This window comes from Anabrus simplex, chromosome 4 (assembly GCF_040414725.1).
Source record: "Anabrus simplex isolate iqAnaSimp1 chromosome 4, ASM4041472v1, whole genome shotgun sequence".
NCBI classification, from domain to species: domain Eukaryota; kingdom Metazoa; phylum Arthropoda; class Insecta; order Orthoptera; family Tettigoniidae; genus Anabrus; species Anabrus simplex.
In genome coordinates this window covers 111,294,301-111,312,966 of record NC_090268.1, presented here as the reverse complement: position 1 = coordinate 111,312,966, position 18,666 = coordinate 111,294,301, and the positions used below count along the sequence as shown (strand labels likewise).

Here is an 18,666-nt window from a genome sequence, read left to right as displayed (position 1 = left end):
CTTAGGATAGTCTCTGGAGCTGGACATCAGCATAGAAGCTGTATGTGAACTGTCACTTGCAGGGTAGTAAGTCTCAGGACCACCACCACAACCACCACCACCACCTGTAGATGAGGATGTTGCCCGAGTGCCACCAGTGACCACCCTTAATAATTGTAAAATTACATAATTATTTTAAATTGAGATAATAATGTTAAAATATCTAACTTTGAAATTGATGGATTGCTGTCTCCTTCTATAAGATCATAAAGGGTCTGCTCCCGGACTTTAACCCTTTCCTGCCCACATTTTCATCCCACTTATCCCCACGTTTCAACCAATTATTCAGGAAAAATTAAAGCACAGCACATTGTTTCAGAAAAAGTTGATCACAATTTATTCAAATTTTCAATAATATTAGAAAGCATACCATCACATTAATTTATCTGTTCATTGAGTCATAAGGTTGTTGGTTCAAACCTCCCCCCCCCAATGTTGGTACTCAACACAGAGGTACGCTGTATTTGTTACATCTCATGTTGTCTGAATCCCCCTAAACCAATAACCACATGATTATGGAAGTGGAGTGATGCCCATATACTGTATATTAGATTCTATTTCCCCTGAGCAAGTGTCTTCCCATTCCATATCTATACTTATGCGCCCTCTCCTGGTTGAATGCTGCATTGATATATATGCAAGTGGCTATGTCACTGAATAGTTCGTCTCCTCCTAACATATGTAAAAAATAATATATTTTTCGTTATACTCTTTCGAAATCATGGACAGGTTCAACATCATCCATATAACCATTCGGAGTAACAAAACGAAATATTTGTGTTAATTGAAATGCTGCGGCATCATCATCAGGTCCGAATTCTCGATATCCCTTATCACTTACATCACTGGTGTCACTAAAATTATCTTCAATATGTTATTCACTCACTAAAAATTCACCTCCACCCGTACTCAACGATTGTGCCACGTTCTTTGCCTATATTCAGCTCAGTTTCAATATCCGCAGTATTCAATCCCGCCATGTTTATAAACTAAACAGTTGACCCGCGCTCGCGGAAGTTCAGGACCGTTTCCTAGGCAACGTCAAGACAGATTATCGCTCTTCTTTTATTGTCTAAGCCTTGTAGATCGTACTATGTGTTCAAAAATGCCTCATAAACACTTCACTGCCGAAAAAATTAAAAAACTATCGCACAGATCGCAGAAATGTGCAATGATGCAGCTGGGCGCTAAGGACCGGAAGACAAAGTGAACAGTCGGGCACTTTCCGGCACTAAGGGCGTGAAAGGGTTAAGCACTATCCTTTTGTTCCAGTCTTCTTCTCCAGCCTACATCACATATTGAAGATTTTCTTAGATAAATGCACTTCTGTAATTCCTACACCATGTTTTTACTGATATATTGATATGCTTTGTTTTAGAGCTGCAGATTTCTGCTTACTGGAATCTAGTAACTGTGGTGTTTTAAACAAAACGGGGAAACCTTTACTAATTGACGCAAGTGAAGCCTGGGCCTCTCGGCCAGTTTCTTCTTCGGAGCTGGTTTTGCTTATGCTCTCTGGTTAGAAACACAGTTACTCTTCTGCCATAAATGAGCAGTGGCTAAGCGATTGCTTAAGTCGCAGAGTTAAGTATCTGCAGTTGCAGACAACTTTTTATTCATACGAAATGGAGCAGTTATTCATTCGAGTGAACCACTTCTCCACTGCTCCTGAGAAGTTACTCACTGTTATTCATATGACCCACGGTGTCTTAATTTTTTTTCCATGATCTGAGCATTTGCTCTGAGTTAGTGTGGATGGAATATTGTGTTTTAGACCTTTATTTAGTACAGCCATCACCTTACCAAAATCTATATCCGTCCTGTTCAATTTCTTCTTCTTCTTCTTCTTCTTCTTCTTCTTCTTCTTTCCTGGCCATCTGCGTGACCATAGCGGACACTCCCAAGTGTCATTTGGGGTTGGCTCTTCTGATCCTCAGAGAGTAGTCATGTTAATTACTGCAGGTTGAATATCCTTCCTTACAGTTGATCTTTCTTGTATATGTGTGTTGGACTGTGCATTTGTCAGTTGGCTGATTTTCTTCAGAATTGCTTGTATTTTGATTGTTAATTTCTATAACATCACTATGCACATTGTTTACGAGGATGTCATTTTCTAAGGTTGCTAATTCTCCTATTTACAGCTGAAGATGGTAGAGTTGTAGATTGAACAGATGTTTCTTTTTATATAATATTTGTAATTCTGTTTTCATCCTTTCCTTTGAGTAAACTTAGCTACTTTCTTTGCACTGTCTGTTTTTTGCTGTATTGTTATTTTTGCATAGTTGCATGTTAGGTCATGTAAAAGACGTGCCGTTTTGAATGTAATATTCTGTATGGTTTGACTAGTTGCAGTGATTTGTTTCTATTCTGTATTGATATATGGCCTATTTTATTGCCTGACTGGACAACATAATCTTAAACTTAACTATGGTTTTTAAGGGGTCTTGTTGATGACTGTGAATTAATCTTTATGAAATAATACAAAATGTTATGAGTCACAAGTTGTGAATTCTGTGCCTTATGAATTTATTACATCTGTGTTGGGTCAACTGTAGGTGTGTGTTGTCTCAGAAAGGTACAGACCAAGCAAGTGGCCACGCGGCTTGGATCACGTAGCTATCAGCTTGCATTCAGGAGATAGTGGATTCGAGCCCCACTGTTGGCAGCCCTGAATGTTGTCTTCCGTGGTTTCCCATTTTCACACCAGGCAAATGCTTGGGCTGTACCTTCCTTCCCACTTCTAGGCTTTACTTATTCCATCGTCGCCATAAGACCTACTTGTGTCGGTGCGAAGAAAAGCAAATTCTAAAAAGAAAAATGAAAAAAGGAAATGTACAGTTGCTGCTGAAGCTTAATATTGTTAAATATTTAGTTTATCTTTCATCATTGAGCTTGTGTTGAGGATCTGTTAATTGATGTCCTAAAATTTGTAGAGTTTCTAAAATGTTCAGTTTTATTCCTTTTGGATGTGTGTGTAAAATAATGAGAGAATTCTGTATATTTGCTACTTCATGTCCTGTGTCGTGTAGATGTGCAGCAGCTGCTGAGTTTTCATGCTTTTGCAGCCAAATTGCCACCAGGTGTTCTTGAAATTTAATGTCAAATCGTCTTTCAGTTTGTCCAATGTAAAAACATTCACAGTTTTTACAGGTAATTTTATGTACAGTACACCAGTCTGTTTGAATTTATCTGGAGTTTTGTATAGCTAGAGTCCTCAAGAAGCAAAATATACTCATTAGCTTTTCAACCGTAAATAATAATAATAGTAATAATAATAATAATAATAATAATAATAATAATAATAATAATAATAAAGTAGGTAGTGTGCATAAGGGACATGAGTTAATTCTCGGTGCAGAATTTCACTAGTGTCTCTGAACGGAGCCTGCAGTTCAGCACATTATATCTCCTACAGTGGGCACCACATCTATCACACGCACAATCTGTACCAAGTGCATAAAAATTTGATGTAGCACTCACTGCCTGTGATGGAAACTGTGCATAGCAAGTTGTGTCACTATGTAGCGTGAATTGTACCCTCCATGAGTCCATTCACAATTCAGCATTGCACCAGTGATATAAAGTTCCTCCCATATTGACTTTCTTCTCGTACAACTCCTTTAGGTGCTCCTGATATGTTGGTGTTGCTGGTAGTAATTCACTCTCAGAATCTCTATATAAAATGTCTTCCTGGAAATTTCGTAGTAGTCAAGTCATGAGAGTGTGTATTTTAGAGAGGGAGGACGTGGCTACTGGGTCTGTTATTTTAAATAATTGAAAGGCTGTTTCAAGAGAAAGTTTGCTTATAAGCTGGATGTCATTTATTGGTCTTGTTGCTGCGCTCAGCTTGTTGTTTATATGGAGCGCGAAGACATTTCCCGATGTTTGAAAGGTGACTTCCAAATGCTTGAAGCTATTATCGCACTTAAACTGAATGTAGATGATGTCCCGCTTCCTTCCTTCCTTTTCCAAATGTCATCAATACCGTCTTCCTTGTTTAGTTCTAGCTCATTGACTTTTGCCCAGTCCACGAACTTATCGAGCACTTTTCATAAGTCACTGTTTGATGTAGAGGTTTGTGCCATGTCATCCGTGTACATGAGTAGATTGAGGTTATCAAATTGAGTTGCTCTGATTATGTCTGCTGTAGCTGTTATGAATAGTAATGAGCTTAAAGGGTCTCCTTGCAGGACTCCCACCATCTGGTGTATGGGGTTCGATCTATCCCGTTACTAATCTCCGCCCAGTTGTTGGTGAGAAGGTTTCTTATAATGGGCATCAAATAGTGTCCTGGTCCTATAGTATTTTTCAACTTTGTGAAGATGATGATTCTGTTTATTGTATCAAATGCTTTAGAATAGTCAATAAAAATAGTATGCAATTTTCCCCTTTGATGAGATAGCACTGTCTCCTTATCAGCTTGAATTGTCAGTCTTCCCTTTATAAACCCGAGTTGGAAGTCTGGTAGTTTCTCGTCTGCAAGTTTTGAGACACATTTGCACAGAAGTGAAGGGTTTTTTTCTAGGGCAATATCTCAGAATGCATTTGGATCTGCTGTGTTTCCATTCCCTTTATACAGTATACCAGTAACTTTTTCCACCTGTCTGGCACTGCTGCTTGTCATAGACATTTATTTGCTAGCACTGGAAGTGTAGTCTTTAGATGTTCATTGTAGATGCTGTCTGGGCCACTAGTCTTATTATTTGTCTCCTGGATAGTAGATACTATTTCCTCTGTGAATAGGGCTGACTCGTGGAAAAATTCCTGATTCTCTAAGTTATTTGCTGGGTGCATGTCTCGGTCCTGCATATTTCCATTGGGATGTTTCTTGGAAACTCCGGCTACCTTGGATGCAATGCTCTATGCAGCTCTGATTTGATCTTCTCGACCAACCGTCGCTTCTTCCTCGTGAAACAATCTGTAATTCTTTGATCTTCCTTTTCTATTCTCTTTTCAGTCTCCAATAGATGTCTAGCTGCTTTGGTGCTTGGTGTAGTCTTGTTCTGTGAATGGCATCAGTGACCTTTCTTCTGGCTTCGTAACAGGCTTTGGTGAACCATGTTTTTTATTTTCTGCTGCTATTGCTTATGTGATGTGGGCATTAATATAAGTTTTTCTGCTGTTGTCTCTGCTCCATTTACAGAGTTTGTGTATAATGATTTTCCACCACATCAGTATTCACGGGCTCAGTGGTGAGAGGTTAGTTTTCCTGTTTGGCTTGTTATGCTTCCTGAAATGCTTTTTTTGTTATATTCTCTGTGTACAATATTGTTTCCTCAGGTAGATGCTTTCCACTAACCTCTAGAGTAATATTCTCTCATAGTGCTTTAAGACCTACATCAGGGCCTCTCAAACGCCCAAAATCTCACGCGTGCAAACTGAAGCACAGAGCACCGTGCATCGGTCACACTTGGGGCGACTCAGCTAAGTTAGGCTCAACTCGGCTCGGATTTGGAGCGCTACAGAGTAAGTGAGTAAGAGGGAGACAGGCGTAGGAAAATAGAGAGACAGCGCTATTGCTCCAAATCGAGGAATGGGGGTCTGCACTCTGGTCAACCAAGCGAAGTCGTCTTTTGCACCTTTGTGTCGTGCAATGCACTGGTGTATGCACCCCAAAAGGCCCTGACCTACATTAAGAAATACTAGGCCGTAGGTACTAGAGCCACTATAGCATATGTATGTTTTAGTACTTTAGTACTCCTGTTGTCATTGAAGTAGTTCAAGACTTCCATGGTTTTCTGTGAATCTGTGTCTACTAGACAGTTTGTCTCCTGCAAGGATGGTTGCCTTATCTCTTTCAATTATGTTTAAACATTGACTGATTTTGTCTATAATATTTGTTGATGTTGCCTCTGGCTGAAATTAAACACACAGGATGGCACATTGGGAACATTTCACTATTATTGCATGCTTGGATTTGTATCATGTACAGAATGGTGAAAGGTGTCCTATAATAAGACCTTTAAGCCTTTCTAGCAGACCTTGCTGTGCCATATCACCTGTGTAAAAACTCAAGGTTCCATTCTCTCTGTTAATATTACTAGGTCAAAAGATTTACAGAGGTCTGAAGGAATAAGGGACATAACTGACCTAAAACCCTCTATATTCCAATTAGTGTCCTTACACTGTGGTGTGGTTTATCTTGCTAACTTTCTCTTGTACTCTATCATTATTTGTTTGGAAGTGATGTTCTTGAGTTGCTGTGTTCTTATTAGAATAGTGAGCCTTCTCGCATATATCTGTAAAAACAAACCTGCTTCACAAGCACTCCTGTGGGCCAGCTGTCTGCCTTTCCTGCTTTTGATAAATCTTGGATTGGTAAAAGCAAAGCAAAGCAAAGCAAAGCATCATAGTACCTTTTTAGACTACAGTTTCTCACATTCCGTTGTTCCAATGCTTTTCTTTACCAAGTATGCCTTAACTGTTTCTTCTGTCGTTTCCTTGTGACGCTTACCTAAATATAGCCAGGTGCAGTGAGTTCCACCTTCTAACGCATCACTTCCTGTTCCACTTATTGCCGGGCTGAGTGGCTCGGATGGTTAAGGTGCTGGCCTTCTGACCCCAACGTGGCAGGTTCGATCCTGGCTCAGTCCGGTGGTATTTGAAGGTGCTCAAATACATCAGCTTCGTGTCAGTAGATTTACTGGCACGTAAAAGAACTCCTGCGGGACTAAATTCCGGCACCTCAGCGTCTCTGAAAACCTTAAAAGAGTAGTTAGTTGGGACGTAAAACAAATAACATTATTATTATTATTATTATTATTATTATTATTATTATTATTATTATTATTATTTTTATTTATTTTTATTTTATTTACATATTTTACGCCCACATTGGAGCACTGAAATCAATACATTTGAGTTAATTTCTTCTTCTTCTTCTCCCAGAACTTTTTCATCCTCTCCGACCTGGAAGCCCTTTGTGTGTCCGATATAGTATATTGTTTCCGTTCAACTGCTTTTAGTTTGAGACTTATGCTTTTGTTCTTCAAAATCCTCTTCTCTTTTCTGTCTTTGATTTGTTGCCGAGTTATACCCAATTCTTCCAAATCGTCCTGAACTTCTTTGAACCAATTATTATTGATTTTATTCTTCAAAAAGTAATCGAATAGTTGTTTCAATATCCTGGTGTCTGCTAATCTTGATATGTGACAGAAAAAGGAAATTCTTCTTTTACGCATTGTAGATATTATTGATTCACATTCACGATAGACAATGTTGTTAGGCAACAATCTCCACTGTCCATCAACTTGGTGTTTTTTATTAATAATTGTTCTAAGAATTCTTCTCTCAGTTTTCTGTAATTTGTCTGTTGTAGATTTTACATTTAATTTGAATAAAGTTTCACTAGCATAGGTTGCCTCTGGTTTAACTATGGAATTATAGTGTTTCAGCTTAGCGTTTATCGAAAGAGATTTTTTTTTATAGGTTGGCCAGGTAAGTCTTTGTGCTTGTTTAAATTTAGTTGTTCTGTGTTCTATTGCTTCTTTTTCATTTGTGTTCCATGTTATTATTTCCCCAAGATATTTGAATTTCTGAACAATTTTAATCTCTTTATTACTGTTCAGCTGAATAACTGGTAAATCAACTTTAAAAGTTGGCATCATTTCTGTTTTTTCAAATGAAATTTGTAATCCCATTTTTTTAGCTATAATTTCTAGTTGTTCAATTTGAAATTTAGCCTCTTCTATTGTATTTGCAAGTAATGCTAAATCGTCCGCAAAAGCAAGGCAGTTGAGTTTAATATTTCTACCGATCTTGATAGTTGGTTGGCATTTCTTGTTCCATTCACGCATAACCTTCTCCAATGCACAATTAAATAACAATGGTGAAAGTCCGTCTCCTTGTCGAAGTCCAGTTCTTATAGTGAATGATTCTGATAATTCACCTCTAAATTTAACTTTTGCCTTCGTATTTTTAAAAGTCATATTAATGAGGTTAACAAGTTTTTGATGTAAGCCAAATTCTTTAAGGCTTTTTAATAATGAGTCACGATGAATACTGTCGTATGCTTTTTTAAAATCTACAAACGTGATGACCAGACCCTTACTTCGAACTCTTTGGTGCTTCATTATCCATTTTAAACTAATGATTTGATCTGGACAGCTTCTACCTGGTCGAAATCCTCCCTGATATTCTCCAAGTTCTTGGTCGAGTTGTTCTTGGATTCTTGTGTATATAATCTTGGATAAAATCTTGTATGTAATATCAAGTAAGGATATCCCCCGATAATTATTTGGATCGGAGCGATCACCTTTCTTGTGCAGCGGGTGGATTATCGCTGTATTCCATTCCTCAGGAAGCTTCTCCGTGTTCCAAATATCAATGATGTATTTATGTAGGTTTTGAATAGTCTGATCATTAGCATTCTTCCATATTATTATTATTATTATTATTAATTATTTGCGTATGGACCCTGTTGGATCACGCATTACATTTATGATTCGCCTTTCTAACAGACCATATTGCTTTCATTCTTTCGCTGTGTGCCTGTTTTCTTTCTTCTGACCACTTAGTCCCCGATCTTTTAGGGACTTCATTCTCTGGCTTTACTACCCATCTTTGTATCTTGTGACGGTAAATGTTTCTGTCCACTATTTCTGACGGTTCTATCTGGGCCTTTTCCAGATCATTTTTGACATCTTGTATCCATGGTATGTTCTTTACTTTTTCGGTGTATGTCAAAATCTTGTGGGTTAGCCTTGAAGACGATAGTCTGTGAACGTGTCCATAGAATTTCAGTCTTCGTTTCCTGACGTCTGCGGCAAGGTTAGACAGTCTTTCCGTAGCTTTGCGTGATTTGAGCCTATACCCTTCCTCCTTTTTATCTGGGCCCAGAATTTTCCTCAAGATCTTCCTTTCCTCCTTCAAGATGTTTTCCAGATCACCTCTATTATTAAGAACCAAGATTTCACTTGCATACAGCACTTCAGGTTTAATCACCATATTATAATGTTTGATTTTTGTATGTATGGACATGCACTTCTTGTTGTAGATGTCACGGGTTCTCCAATATGCTCTTTTGAGTTTTTGTAATCGAACTTTCTGTGCTTCCTTTTCCAACTCTGTTGGTTCTAGGATCTCACCTAGATATTTAAAGTATGGAACTCGTTTGATGTGTCCATATTTTGTTTGTAATTCCTGAATGTTGAATTTAGTGCAAATAAACTTGGTCTTCTCAAATGAGATTTTAAGTCCAGTTTTCTCAGCGCATTCCTTGAGGATTTCAATCTGTTTGATCGCTGAAATTTCACTGTCTGTTAGTATCACTAGGTCGTCCGCGAAAGCTAAACAACTGACCTTAATGTCATCGTTCTTTCGGCCAAGTTGAATGGGTTTCCAGTGCTTCTGAACTTTTAATTCCTTCTCCCATTCCCGAATGACTTTGTCTAGAACAAGATTGAAAAGCAGTGGTGACAGTCCGTCACCCTGTCGCACGCCGGTCTTAATGGCAAAGGGCTCCGATACTTCACCCATGAATTTAACTTTTGACTTTGTGTCCGTGAGTGTTTCCTTGACGAGTCTTAATGTCTTTGGGTCAAGCCCTTGTTCTTCTAAGATGTTAACGAGAGACTGTCGATCGACCGAATCGTACGCTTTCTTGAAGTCGACGAAACTACAAATAATCGGGGAGTTTCGGGTTGCTCTATATTTCAATATCGTCTTCAAGTTAAAAATTTGTTCAACACAGGACCGCCCAGGTCGGAAACCGGCTTGATATTCTCCAATTTTGTGTTCAAGCTGTTCTTGTACTCTTTGAAGAAGACACACAGAGAGAATCTTGTAGGTGACTTGAACGAGAGAAATCCCTCTATAGTTATTTACATCGGTTTTGTCACCTTTCTTGTGTACCGGATGGATAAGTGCACATTTCCATTCTTCAGATAGCTTTTCTTTTTCCCAGATGTCCATGATTATTAGTGTGAGCTCCTCAAGCGTATTTAGGCCTATGTTCTTTAATAGTTCTGCAACTATGCCATCTTCTCCAGGCGCCCTGTTATTTTTGAGTCGGAAGACGTGTCTCTGGATTTCTTCTTTGGTAGGTGGTAGAGATTCAGGGTTTACGTGTACAGGAGTTTCTTTGGGCCATCGTAATGTTGGCTCCTGGCAATTCAGTAATTCAGAGAAATATCGAGCCAACTCCTTACAATTATCCTGGTTAGACAGCGCGAGTTTTCCGTCTTGTTTTCGGAAGCATAAATTCTGTGGGGTGTATCCACGGATTCTTCCTGCGAAAGTCCTGTAGAAGTCTCGCATATTGTGATCTTGGAAATCTTTTTCTATAGATTCCAGTTGGTCCTTCATGTATCTCCCCTTCGTTTGCCTGATTACTTTTGACGTTTCCTTCCTTGTCTGAAGATAGTGTTGTTGAGCCTTGAGTGACTTCTTACAGTTATATTTCTGAAAGGCTCTCTTCCGCTTTTCCAGTGCTTCTTCACATGCAGAGTTCCACCAAGGGTGTTTCGTATTCTTCTTCATTGGAATCGTCTCTTTAGCTCTTGTAATGATCTTGTCATGGAACTGTTGCCAGCTGTCCGCCTTTTCCTTTTCCCATTCTTCTTTTATGTGAGTTTCCTTTATCTTTTTCCTGTCGAACTTCTGAAGATGACATATCTTATAGTGGATTCTTTTCGGGGTAAATTTCACTTTGATACGCACTAAATAATGGTCAGAATCAATATTATTATTATTATTATTATTATTATTATTATTATTATTATTATTATTATTATTATTATTATTATTATTATTGTTCCACTTATTTTAGTGCCCTTCCTTTTTGTCTTATATCTCTGTATGTTTGCCATTCCTCTTACTCCTCTTCGCACTTCTGTGTGCAGAAGTCGTGGCTATAGGTCCCGGAGTGGACGATTGCCCCACCGGATTTAGCCCCCCATTTCCCTTATCTGTTGTGATGACCTCCCTTCCCCACGATCTGCTGCTGGTTTCATGGGCTTTGGGTGATGGCATACTTCTTTCTTCCTCTGCCAATTGTCGCATGTTACTGCTTCAGTATTAGCATTATTTTTTTCATGTGATCTAAGCTCTCTTTGCTTCCTGCAGTGGTAATGTTGACTTTATTGAGTCCATCACTAGTTTCTTCAGATCACTCTTCAGGAAATCTATTATTGTACCAACTTTCTCTGTGAATTGACTAATTGCATAGCATAGGTTTGCATTCATCACAAAGCCATGTCAGCCTGCATTTGGCTCTCTTTATAATGTTGAATTTGTCTTGCATGGTACTCGTACAATCCTTGTGATGTCATAAGGAACATAGATCATCGCATTGTAATACTGCCACATCTTCTTAGAAGACTTGTTTGTAAGTACCCCCCCCCCCTCTCTCTCTCTCTCTCTCTCTCTCTCTCTCTCTCTCTCTCTCCCTCTCTCTCTCCTCATTGGTTTTTATCAACATTATTTCATAGCATCATGTCATGACAACTGCAAGTTGGTTATTATACTTCTCTGGTGTTCTTTCGGATTGCCTTTCTCCACTTAGGAGTGTCACTGCTGTTCTTTCTCTTTGGATAACAACATTGCTAGCACATCTCTAGCCGAAACAATTTTTATTTGGATAATAATCTTAATATCTTGAGACCGACTTTGTTAACATTTACACGATCTCCTTGTGATTACTAGTGACTGTTTCCCTCTGTCTTATACACAAACTCTACCTAGATTCTCTGAATTTCACAATATTCCAACCATTACACTCGCTTGTAGCATGTGTACATAACCCATAAGTAACCGATGTCAGATCCTGCCACACTCGGTCAATACACCAGATAAATTCAAACAGACTGGTGTATATAAAATCACCTGTAAAAACTGTGATTTTTTTTTATGGTGGTCAAAATGGAAGAGGATTTGCCATCAGATATCAAGAACACCTAGCAGAGCTTTGGCTTCACAAGCATGAAAAATCAGTAGTTGGCTGCTCATCTACATGACACAGTTGATGGTTATGAATTTCATGTTTTTGGTCCGTATTGAACTGAGAATAATATATAAGTAATAATAATAACAACAACGTAAACGTTTCCACCTTTTCAATACTACAATATATTCACAAAATTACAAATTACACGGTACTAGTTTCGACCCATCTAGGGGTCATCATCAGCCGTATTGGAGCAAAGATCATTTGTGGCGAAATCCTAAGAAAATGTTATTTTAAAGAATAACAAGTGAAATGAGATGTTATGGTAATAGTTAATAATACAAGGAATATACATACTAAGAGGTTTTTAACAAAGAATAAAGTATAAATGGGGTGTTGTAAAAATTATAATCATGGAAATCAGTAAGTTCTTGTATTGAAATGAAATATGGCTTAGGAAGAGGGCTTAAGGTGGGGCTGAAGGGTGCGGGAGAAAGTGTAACTGTCTTGGAAAAGTACCTTTGATTAAATTTAGGATTGAGTTTAGGTTGGCTGCATTATTGTTTCTGAGGAAAGTGATAAATAGATCGAAGAGTATGTTGGGTTTCTCTGAGATTTCATTGAGATTGTGACTGGCATTAAAGTATTGGTCTAGGTGTATGTAGTAATTTTCCATTATGTTGAGTAAAGGGCCCTTGTTTGCTAATACAAGGATGTCCATGTCTTGTTCAATATTGGTGAAATTATGGTTATAATCTTGCATGTGTTGGCCGATGGCTGAAAACCAACAATAAGAACATGAACGTTTTATACAATACTTCACACATCAACAAGACCAGCAGTTTTTTAAAATCAGGAGTTTATAGGATCAAATGTACCACCTGTAAAAAAAACCTACATCGGGCAAACCGGGAGAAACTTCATTATCAGATACCACGAGCACACTAACGCAATAAAATACAACAGGTTTTCAGCCATCGGCCAACACATGCAAGGTTATAACCATAATTTCACCAATATTGAACAAGACATGGACATCCTCGTATTAGCAAACAAGGACCCTTTACTCAGCATAATGGAAAATTACTACATACACCTAGACCAATACTTTAATGCCAGTCACAATCTCAATGAAATCTCAGAGAAACCCAACATACTCTTCGATCTATTTATCACTTTCCTCAGAAACAATAATGCAGCCAACCTAAACTCAATCCTAAATTTAATCAAAGGTACTTTTCCAAGACAGTTACACTTTCTCCCGCACCCTTCAGCCCCACCTTAAGCCCTCTTCCTAAGCCATATTTCATTTCAATACAAGAACTTACTGATTTCCATGATTATAATTTTTACAACACCCCATTTATACTTTATTCTTTGTTAAAAACCTCTTAGTATGTATATTCCTTGTATTATTAACTATTACCATAACATCTCATTTCACTTGTTATTCTTTAAAATAACATTTTCTTAGGATTTCGCCACAAATGATCTTTGCTCCAATACGGCTGATGATGACCCCTAGATGGGTCGAAACTAGTAGCGTGTAATTTGTAATTTTGTGAATATATTGTAGTATTGAAAAGGTGGAAACGTTTACGTTGTTATTATTATTACTTATATATTACATGACACAGGACATGAAATATCAAATATACAGATTCTCCATCAATTCAGTGTGATTTGTGTGGGCGTATGTTTTATGCCAGGATTGGTCTGTTTAGTCATCGTAAACACATCCATAAACTGAATTGAACTGATCAGTGTATGCAGGAAGAAGCTATATATACTCAGATTGAGTTACAGCCGCCGACGACGACAGATTCTCTCACCATTTTTCACACACATCCAAAAGGGATAAAACTGAACATTTAGAAACTCTAGAAATTTATAGACATTAATTAATAGATCCACAAAACATGCTCAGTGATAAAATTGAAAATGAATATTTAAAAGCAATATTAAGCTTTAGCTCAGGCGGCAGCGCACCAGCCTCTCACCGCTGGGTTCCGTGGTTCAAATCCCGGTCTCTCCATGTGAGATTCGTGCTGGACAAAGTGGAGGCGGGACAGGTTTTTCTCTGGGTACTCCAGTTTTCCCTGTCACCTTTCATTCCAGCAACACACTCCTATATCATTTCATTTCATGTCGGTCATTAATCATTGCCCCAGAGGAGTGTGACAGGCTTCGGCAGCTGGCATAATTCCTATCATTGGCGCTAGATGGCGTTTTCATTCCATTCCTAACCTGGTCAAATGACAGGAAACAGGCTGTGGATTTTCTTTTTTTTTTTTTTTATTAAGCTTTAGCAGCAACTGTTTATTGCTGAAACGATACACACCTGTGGTTGACCCAACAGATATGTAATAAATTCATAATACATCTAGCTCCTACTCTTAAATGCAATAGTATAATATTCTATATTCTATCAAGTAGAGCAACTATCATTTTTCACCATTTCACCATTTTGGAGCAAAGCCTCTAAAATGCATAGTGGAGTAAATCCTTTCATAAAACAGGTAACTGGTAACAATTTTTGTTATTTCATAAAGAAAAACCTTGTAATATACTCTGTTGTTTTTTTTTTTTTTTTTTTTTTTTTTTTTAACTTTCAGAACTGAAGCTGTAGAGAAAGGAATGATGTTGCGAACAAAAGCCATGAGAGAGAAAGAAGAGCAGCGTGAAATGAGACGGTATCGATATGCTCTCATCAGAGTTAGATTTCCTGATGGAGTTTTCCTACAGGTTAGTTTTTCCTTTGACTTTGACATAAACAGTTTATAATGCATGGTGTTGTAAACACCTTGAATTACTATAGCAGAATACTTGGCAAAAGAGTAATGTTGCTGTCGCCTCCCCTGGTTACCAATCCTATTACTCAAACTCAGATATATTTTTTTAAAGTGGTATGTATATCTACCCCTTAGTCCCGTTTCCTGATGCAGGGTTGGGGATGAAGCGAGGTGAAATTATATGTCACTCTTTTACGACCAGATACCCTTCCTCATGCCAACCTCAGTTGAGGTTCTAATGACGATGAAATGAATGATGGTGAATGGAATTGGATAAAGATGTGGAAGGAATCGGCCTGTGGCCTATGAATAGGTATTGTTCCGGCATTTGTCTGCAAGTAAAAATGCAAAACTACACACAGCCATTCCACTCAGGTTTTTAATTTTATTGTTTATGTGTATTGAATAATAATGCTTAAAGTTGAAAGATTGCTTTGAGCTGTAAGACTCTCAAAGATTCATTCTCTGTTCTAATTATTGCTTTCTGCAAGCTAACTTCTAAAAGCTACTTAATTTATAGTATTCAGGTAGTTATAATCTAACTGGCAAAGAATTGAGAAGCTGATTACATTGATACCATCTTAAAACTACAATCATTTATGATCACAAGCATTATTAGAACAGTCAGTCATGATCTGTCAAGTTTTTCTGCTGAGGACACAGTCTTCTAGGGATGACTTAGCATCAGACAAGGAATTCAACTAGGCCGTGTATGACAGCTGTTGAGAATGAAACCAGCCTCCAGGGTGAGGACCCAACATGAGAGAGAGAGAGAGAGAGAGAGAGAGAGAGAATATAATTCCAACATACAGAAAATTGTGACATATTTGTGCATGTGCTAGTTAGACATACTAATTTGAGGCAAAGAAGAACCTGATGTACCCGCTGTGGGTGGGGGACGCAGACGAAGAATATACCCACGGTGTCCCCTCCCTATCGTAAGAGGCTACTAAAAGGCACGACCAAAGGATGATCGAATTAGAACCATGAGACTACTTGTAATTAGTACCATCAAGCAGGGAACACCATGGGTCGCCTTTACTTGCAAGTAGTACCACTATGTTAGGTAAACAATGGGTTTGTGATTAGTAACAGCTGTGTGAATCAGGATGGGATTTACAGTACCCGTGATTAGAACCACTACATCTGGAACACCACGAGTATACATTGCCTGTAGTTAGAACCATTATGTGAGAAACACCACGGGGCTGGGCATTGCCTGTGATTAGTACCACTATACGAGCAACACCTTGGGTCTGTGTTGCCTATGATTAGTACCTACTACATGAGGAACACCATTGGATAGTACGACTCCTTGTGATTAGTACACCTATGTGAGGAACACCATAGGTTTGCATCGCCTGTGAGAAGTGCTGCAATGTGAGAAACACCATGGGTCTGCATTACATGCGCGTATTACATTACCTGTGAGTAGTACCATAATGTGTGGAATACCGCAAGTCTACGTACTTTTGAATAGTACCGCAACATGACGTATACCATGGTTCTACTTTACTAGTGGTAAGTACCATTTTGAGGGACCAGTGACCTTGATTTTGCACCCCTTTAGACAACAAGCATCATCGATTCAGGATTCGGCTTTAGAAGCAGTCCCTTGGTCAGTAATACTTTGTGAAACTTTCTGGGAATGTGAGCATTGTGGGTCGGATCCACTGATTGTTTTAAGTTCATATTCACCCATTCATTCTTTGCCATCATGTTTTGAAGTCTGGTCAGTGGATGATTTTTGACTTTTAAATTGTCATTACATTTCGTACCATTAGGGGGCCGATGACCTAGATGTTAGGCCCCTTTAAATAACCAGCATCATTATCATCATCATCGGTTTTCCACAAATCACGTCAGGTGGAAACACTATGTATCCGTGCAGTAGTATCCACCTGACAGCGCAGGTCCCCGCACAGCTGAATGCCAGAAGGACGTATTATTAATTGTATTTTTTAATTTTTTACCTATATTTATTACTCTTTATACGCTGTGGGGTACATGCTATTGTGGGTGATTGGAGGAAAGGAGTCCTAGTGCTCATTGCCTCATTCATCCTGTATTAGGCATCGTCTCACATCGGACCCCAGGGAATACCTGCTACGACCAGATGAGTATTACCTTGGCTACTTGGTTCAGCTACAGAGACCCCTGATCGAAGTGGGTGGCATTCGGGGAGACTGATTTTGGGCATGGCTTTGAAACTTATTCAGCCAGCCCTGTGTGGTTTGCTACCCAAGTCTTTAACATATGATTTCCTGAGGGGGGGAAACCCCCCTGGGAACAGGCGCAATGTATTCGTTTGGGTTCCAGCTTCCCTAGGTTCCTGGTTGCTACCAGGCGAAATTCCCAATTCAGAGTGGAAGAGCACAAAACCTTGAATCTGATTCATAGAGTTATCATCCAACGTGATCTCGTTCTGAACACTGACAATTAATTTATGGAGTATATGAAGCCCCGTGCCGTGACACGCCTGGCACATTACGTACAAAGTCAACGGTGAAGACAATGCCATGGGTGCATTCATAGTCTCCTTCAAATTGTCAGTGTTGCCAGAGAAGGTCAAGGTTACAACGTATTGTTGCGATGTGAGGCCGTACATTCCGCCTCCTATGCGGTGCTATTAATGCCAAAAATTCGGACACATGGTATCTCATTGTTCGAATCAGTCTGTATGGTACATGTGGAAGAGAAACTCATGGCACGGAAGAGTGCGCAACTTCTTATAGGTGTGCTAACTGCCCTTCAGTCTCTTCAAGATTGGAACTGTCCGGTATATCTGAGTGAGAAGAAGATCCAGGAGATTAAGTCCCTGGATGTCCGGCCCTGCAGTGTAGGGGGCAGCACGTCCGCTTGTCTCCCGGTGGCCCCGGGTTCAATTCCCAGCCGGGTCAGCGGTTTTTAATTGTAATGATTAATATCCCTGGCCTGGGGACTGGGTGTTTGCAACGTCCTTAATCTTCCTTTCCTCACGCATAACATTCCACACTACCGCCATTCCAATTACACGCAGGTTCATACAATACGGTGTCAGTAGGGGCAAAAGATCCACATGGGTCGACGCCCCGAACAAATAGCATTAAAAAAAAAAAGACCCTGGATGGTCTTTCCTACCAGGAAGTACGCCGTAAGTTCAATTCTATTAATGAACCTACCAAGACACTAGATGATAACATGATAGCATAGTCTCTCCCAGGTTCATCATTTACCACAGCAACACCTTCCCAGAAGATCGCTACGCCGCAATGAGAAAAAGCTCGAAGGCGGGATTATCCCAGCCTTCGACCGCAAACAAGTCTATGCTGACTAAGAAAGCTACGCCAACACAGCAGGGGAAGAAAACAACTTCCCTTGCTCCAAGAGGTTGGTGAAAATCGTGTCCAAGCCGGTGGATGTGCCATCATCGACCAGGACTGGGAATTTACCTCCCAGCCCATGTAAACAAGAATCAAAGGCGGGAAAGAAGAACGCCCTTACCAGATGTTCTTCCACCTCTCCTACAAATGGGGTTATGCCCTCCACCTGGAGGGTTTGTCTGCGAAAGCAGATTTTCCTCTTGGAAAAGCTGCACTTTTCCATCTTATAAGATTCCACCCCTGAAATACTTTGAAGAAGTTCAAGGTGTGCATCACTTCATCTGGTGACGAGGTGATGCACATCAAGCCTTTATCTCCATCTTTGGATGGTGATGTGAATGTAGATTAAGTAGCATCTCACCGCTTATAACCTAAAACTCACAATAGTCCACACTATGGTAGTGTTACAGAGGAATTGTAACGATTATGACAGGCACCTTACTGAGCTGCGCCAGCTAATTAGTCAGTTCGTGATGAGTATAGTCTGTATTCAAGAAACAAGTCTCAGAACCAGGTCACTATACGGTCTTAAGAAATTTTAGACTATACTCGACAGAACGAGATTATGCCCACCGGGCTCCCAGTGGAG

At 39.3% G+C, this 18,666-nt stretch overlaps 1 protein-coding gene across 5 annotated transcripts in view; it reads left to right on the top strand.

Annotated features, from left to right (window-relative positions):
* The window catches only part of Gint3 (GDI interacting protein 3), a 132,475-nt gene that overhangs the window by 95,575 nt on the left and 18,234 nt on the right, over positions 1-18,666 (top strand). For all 5 annotated transcript variants that reach the window (XR_010859780.2, XR_010859781.2, XM_067145167.2 and 2 more), the window contains one exon: positions 14,539-14,668. Coding sequence is in view for 3 of the 5 variants with exons in the window: in XM_067145167.2 (XP_067001268.2) it covers positions 14,539-14,668 (130 nt within the window). In the remaining 2 variants the exon portion in view is untranslated. The remainder of the gene's footprint in view (positions 1-14,538; positions 14,669-18,666) is intronic.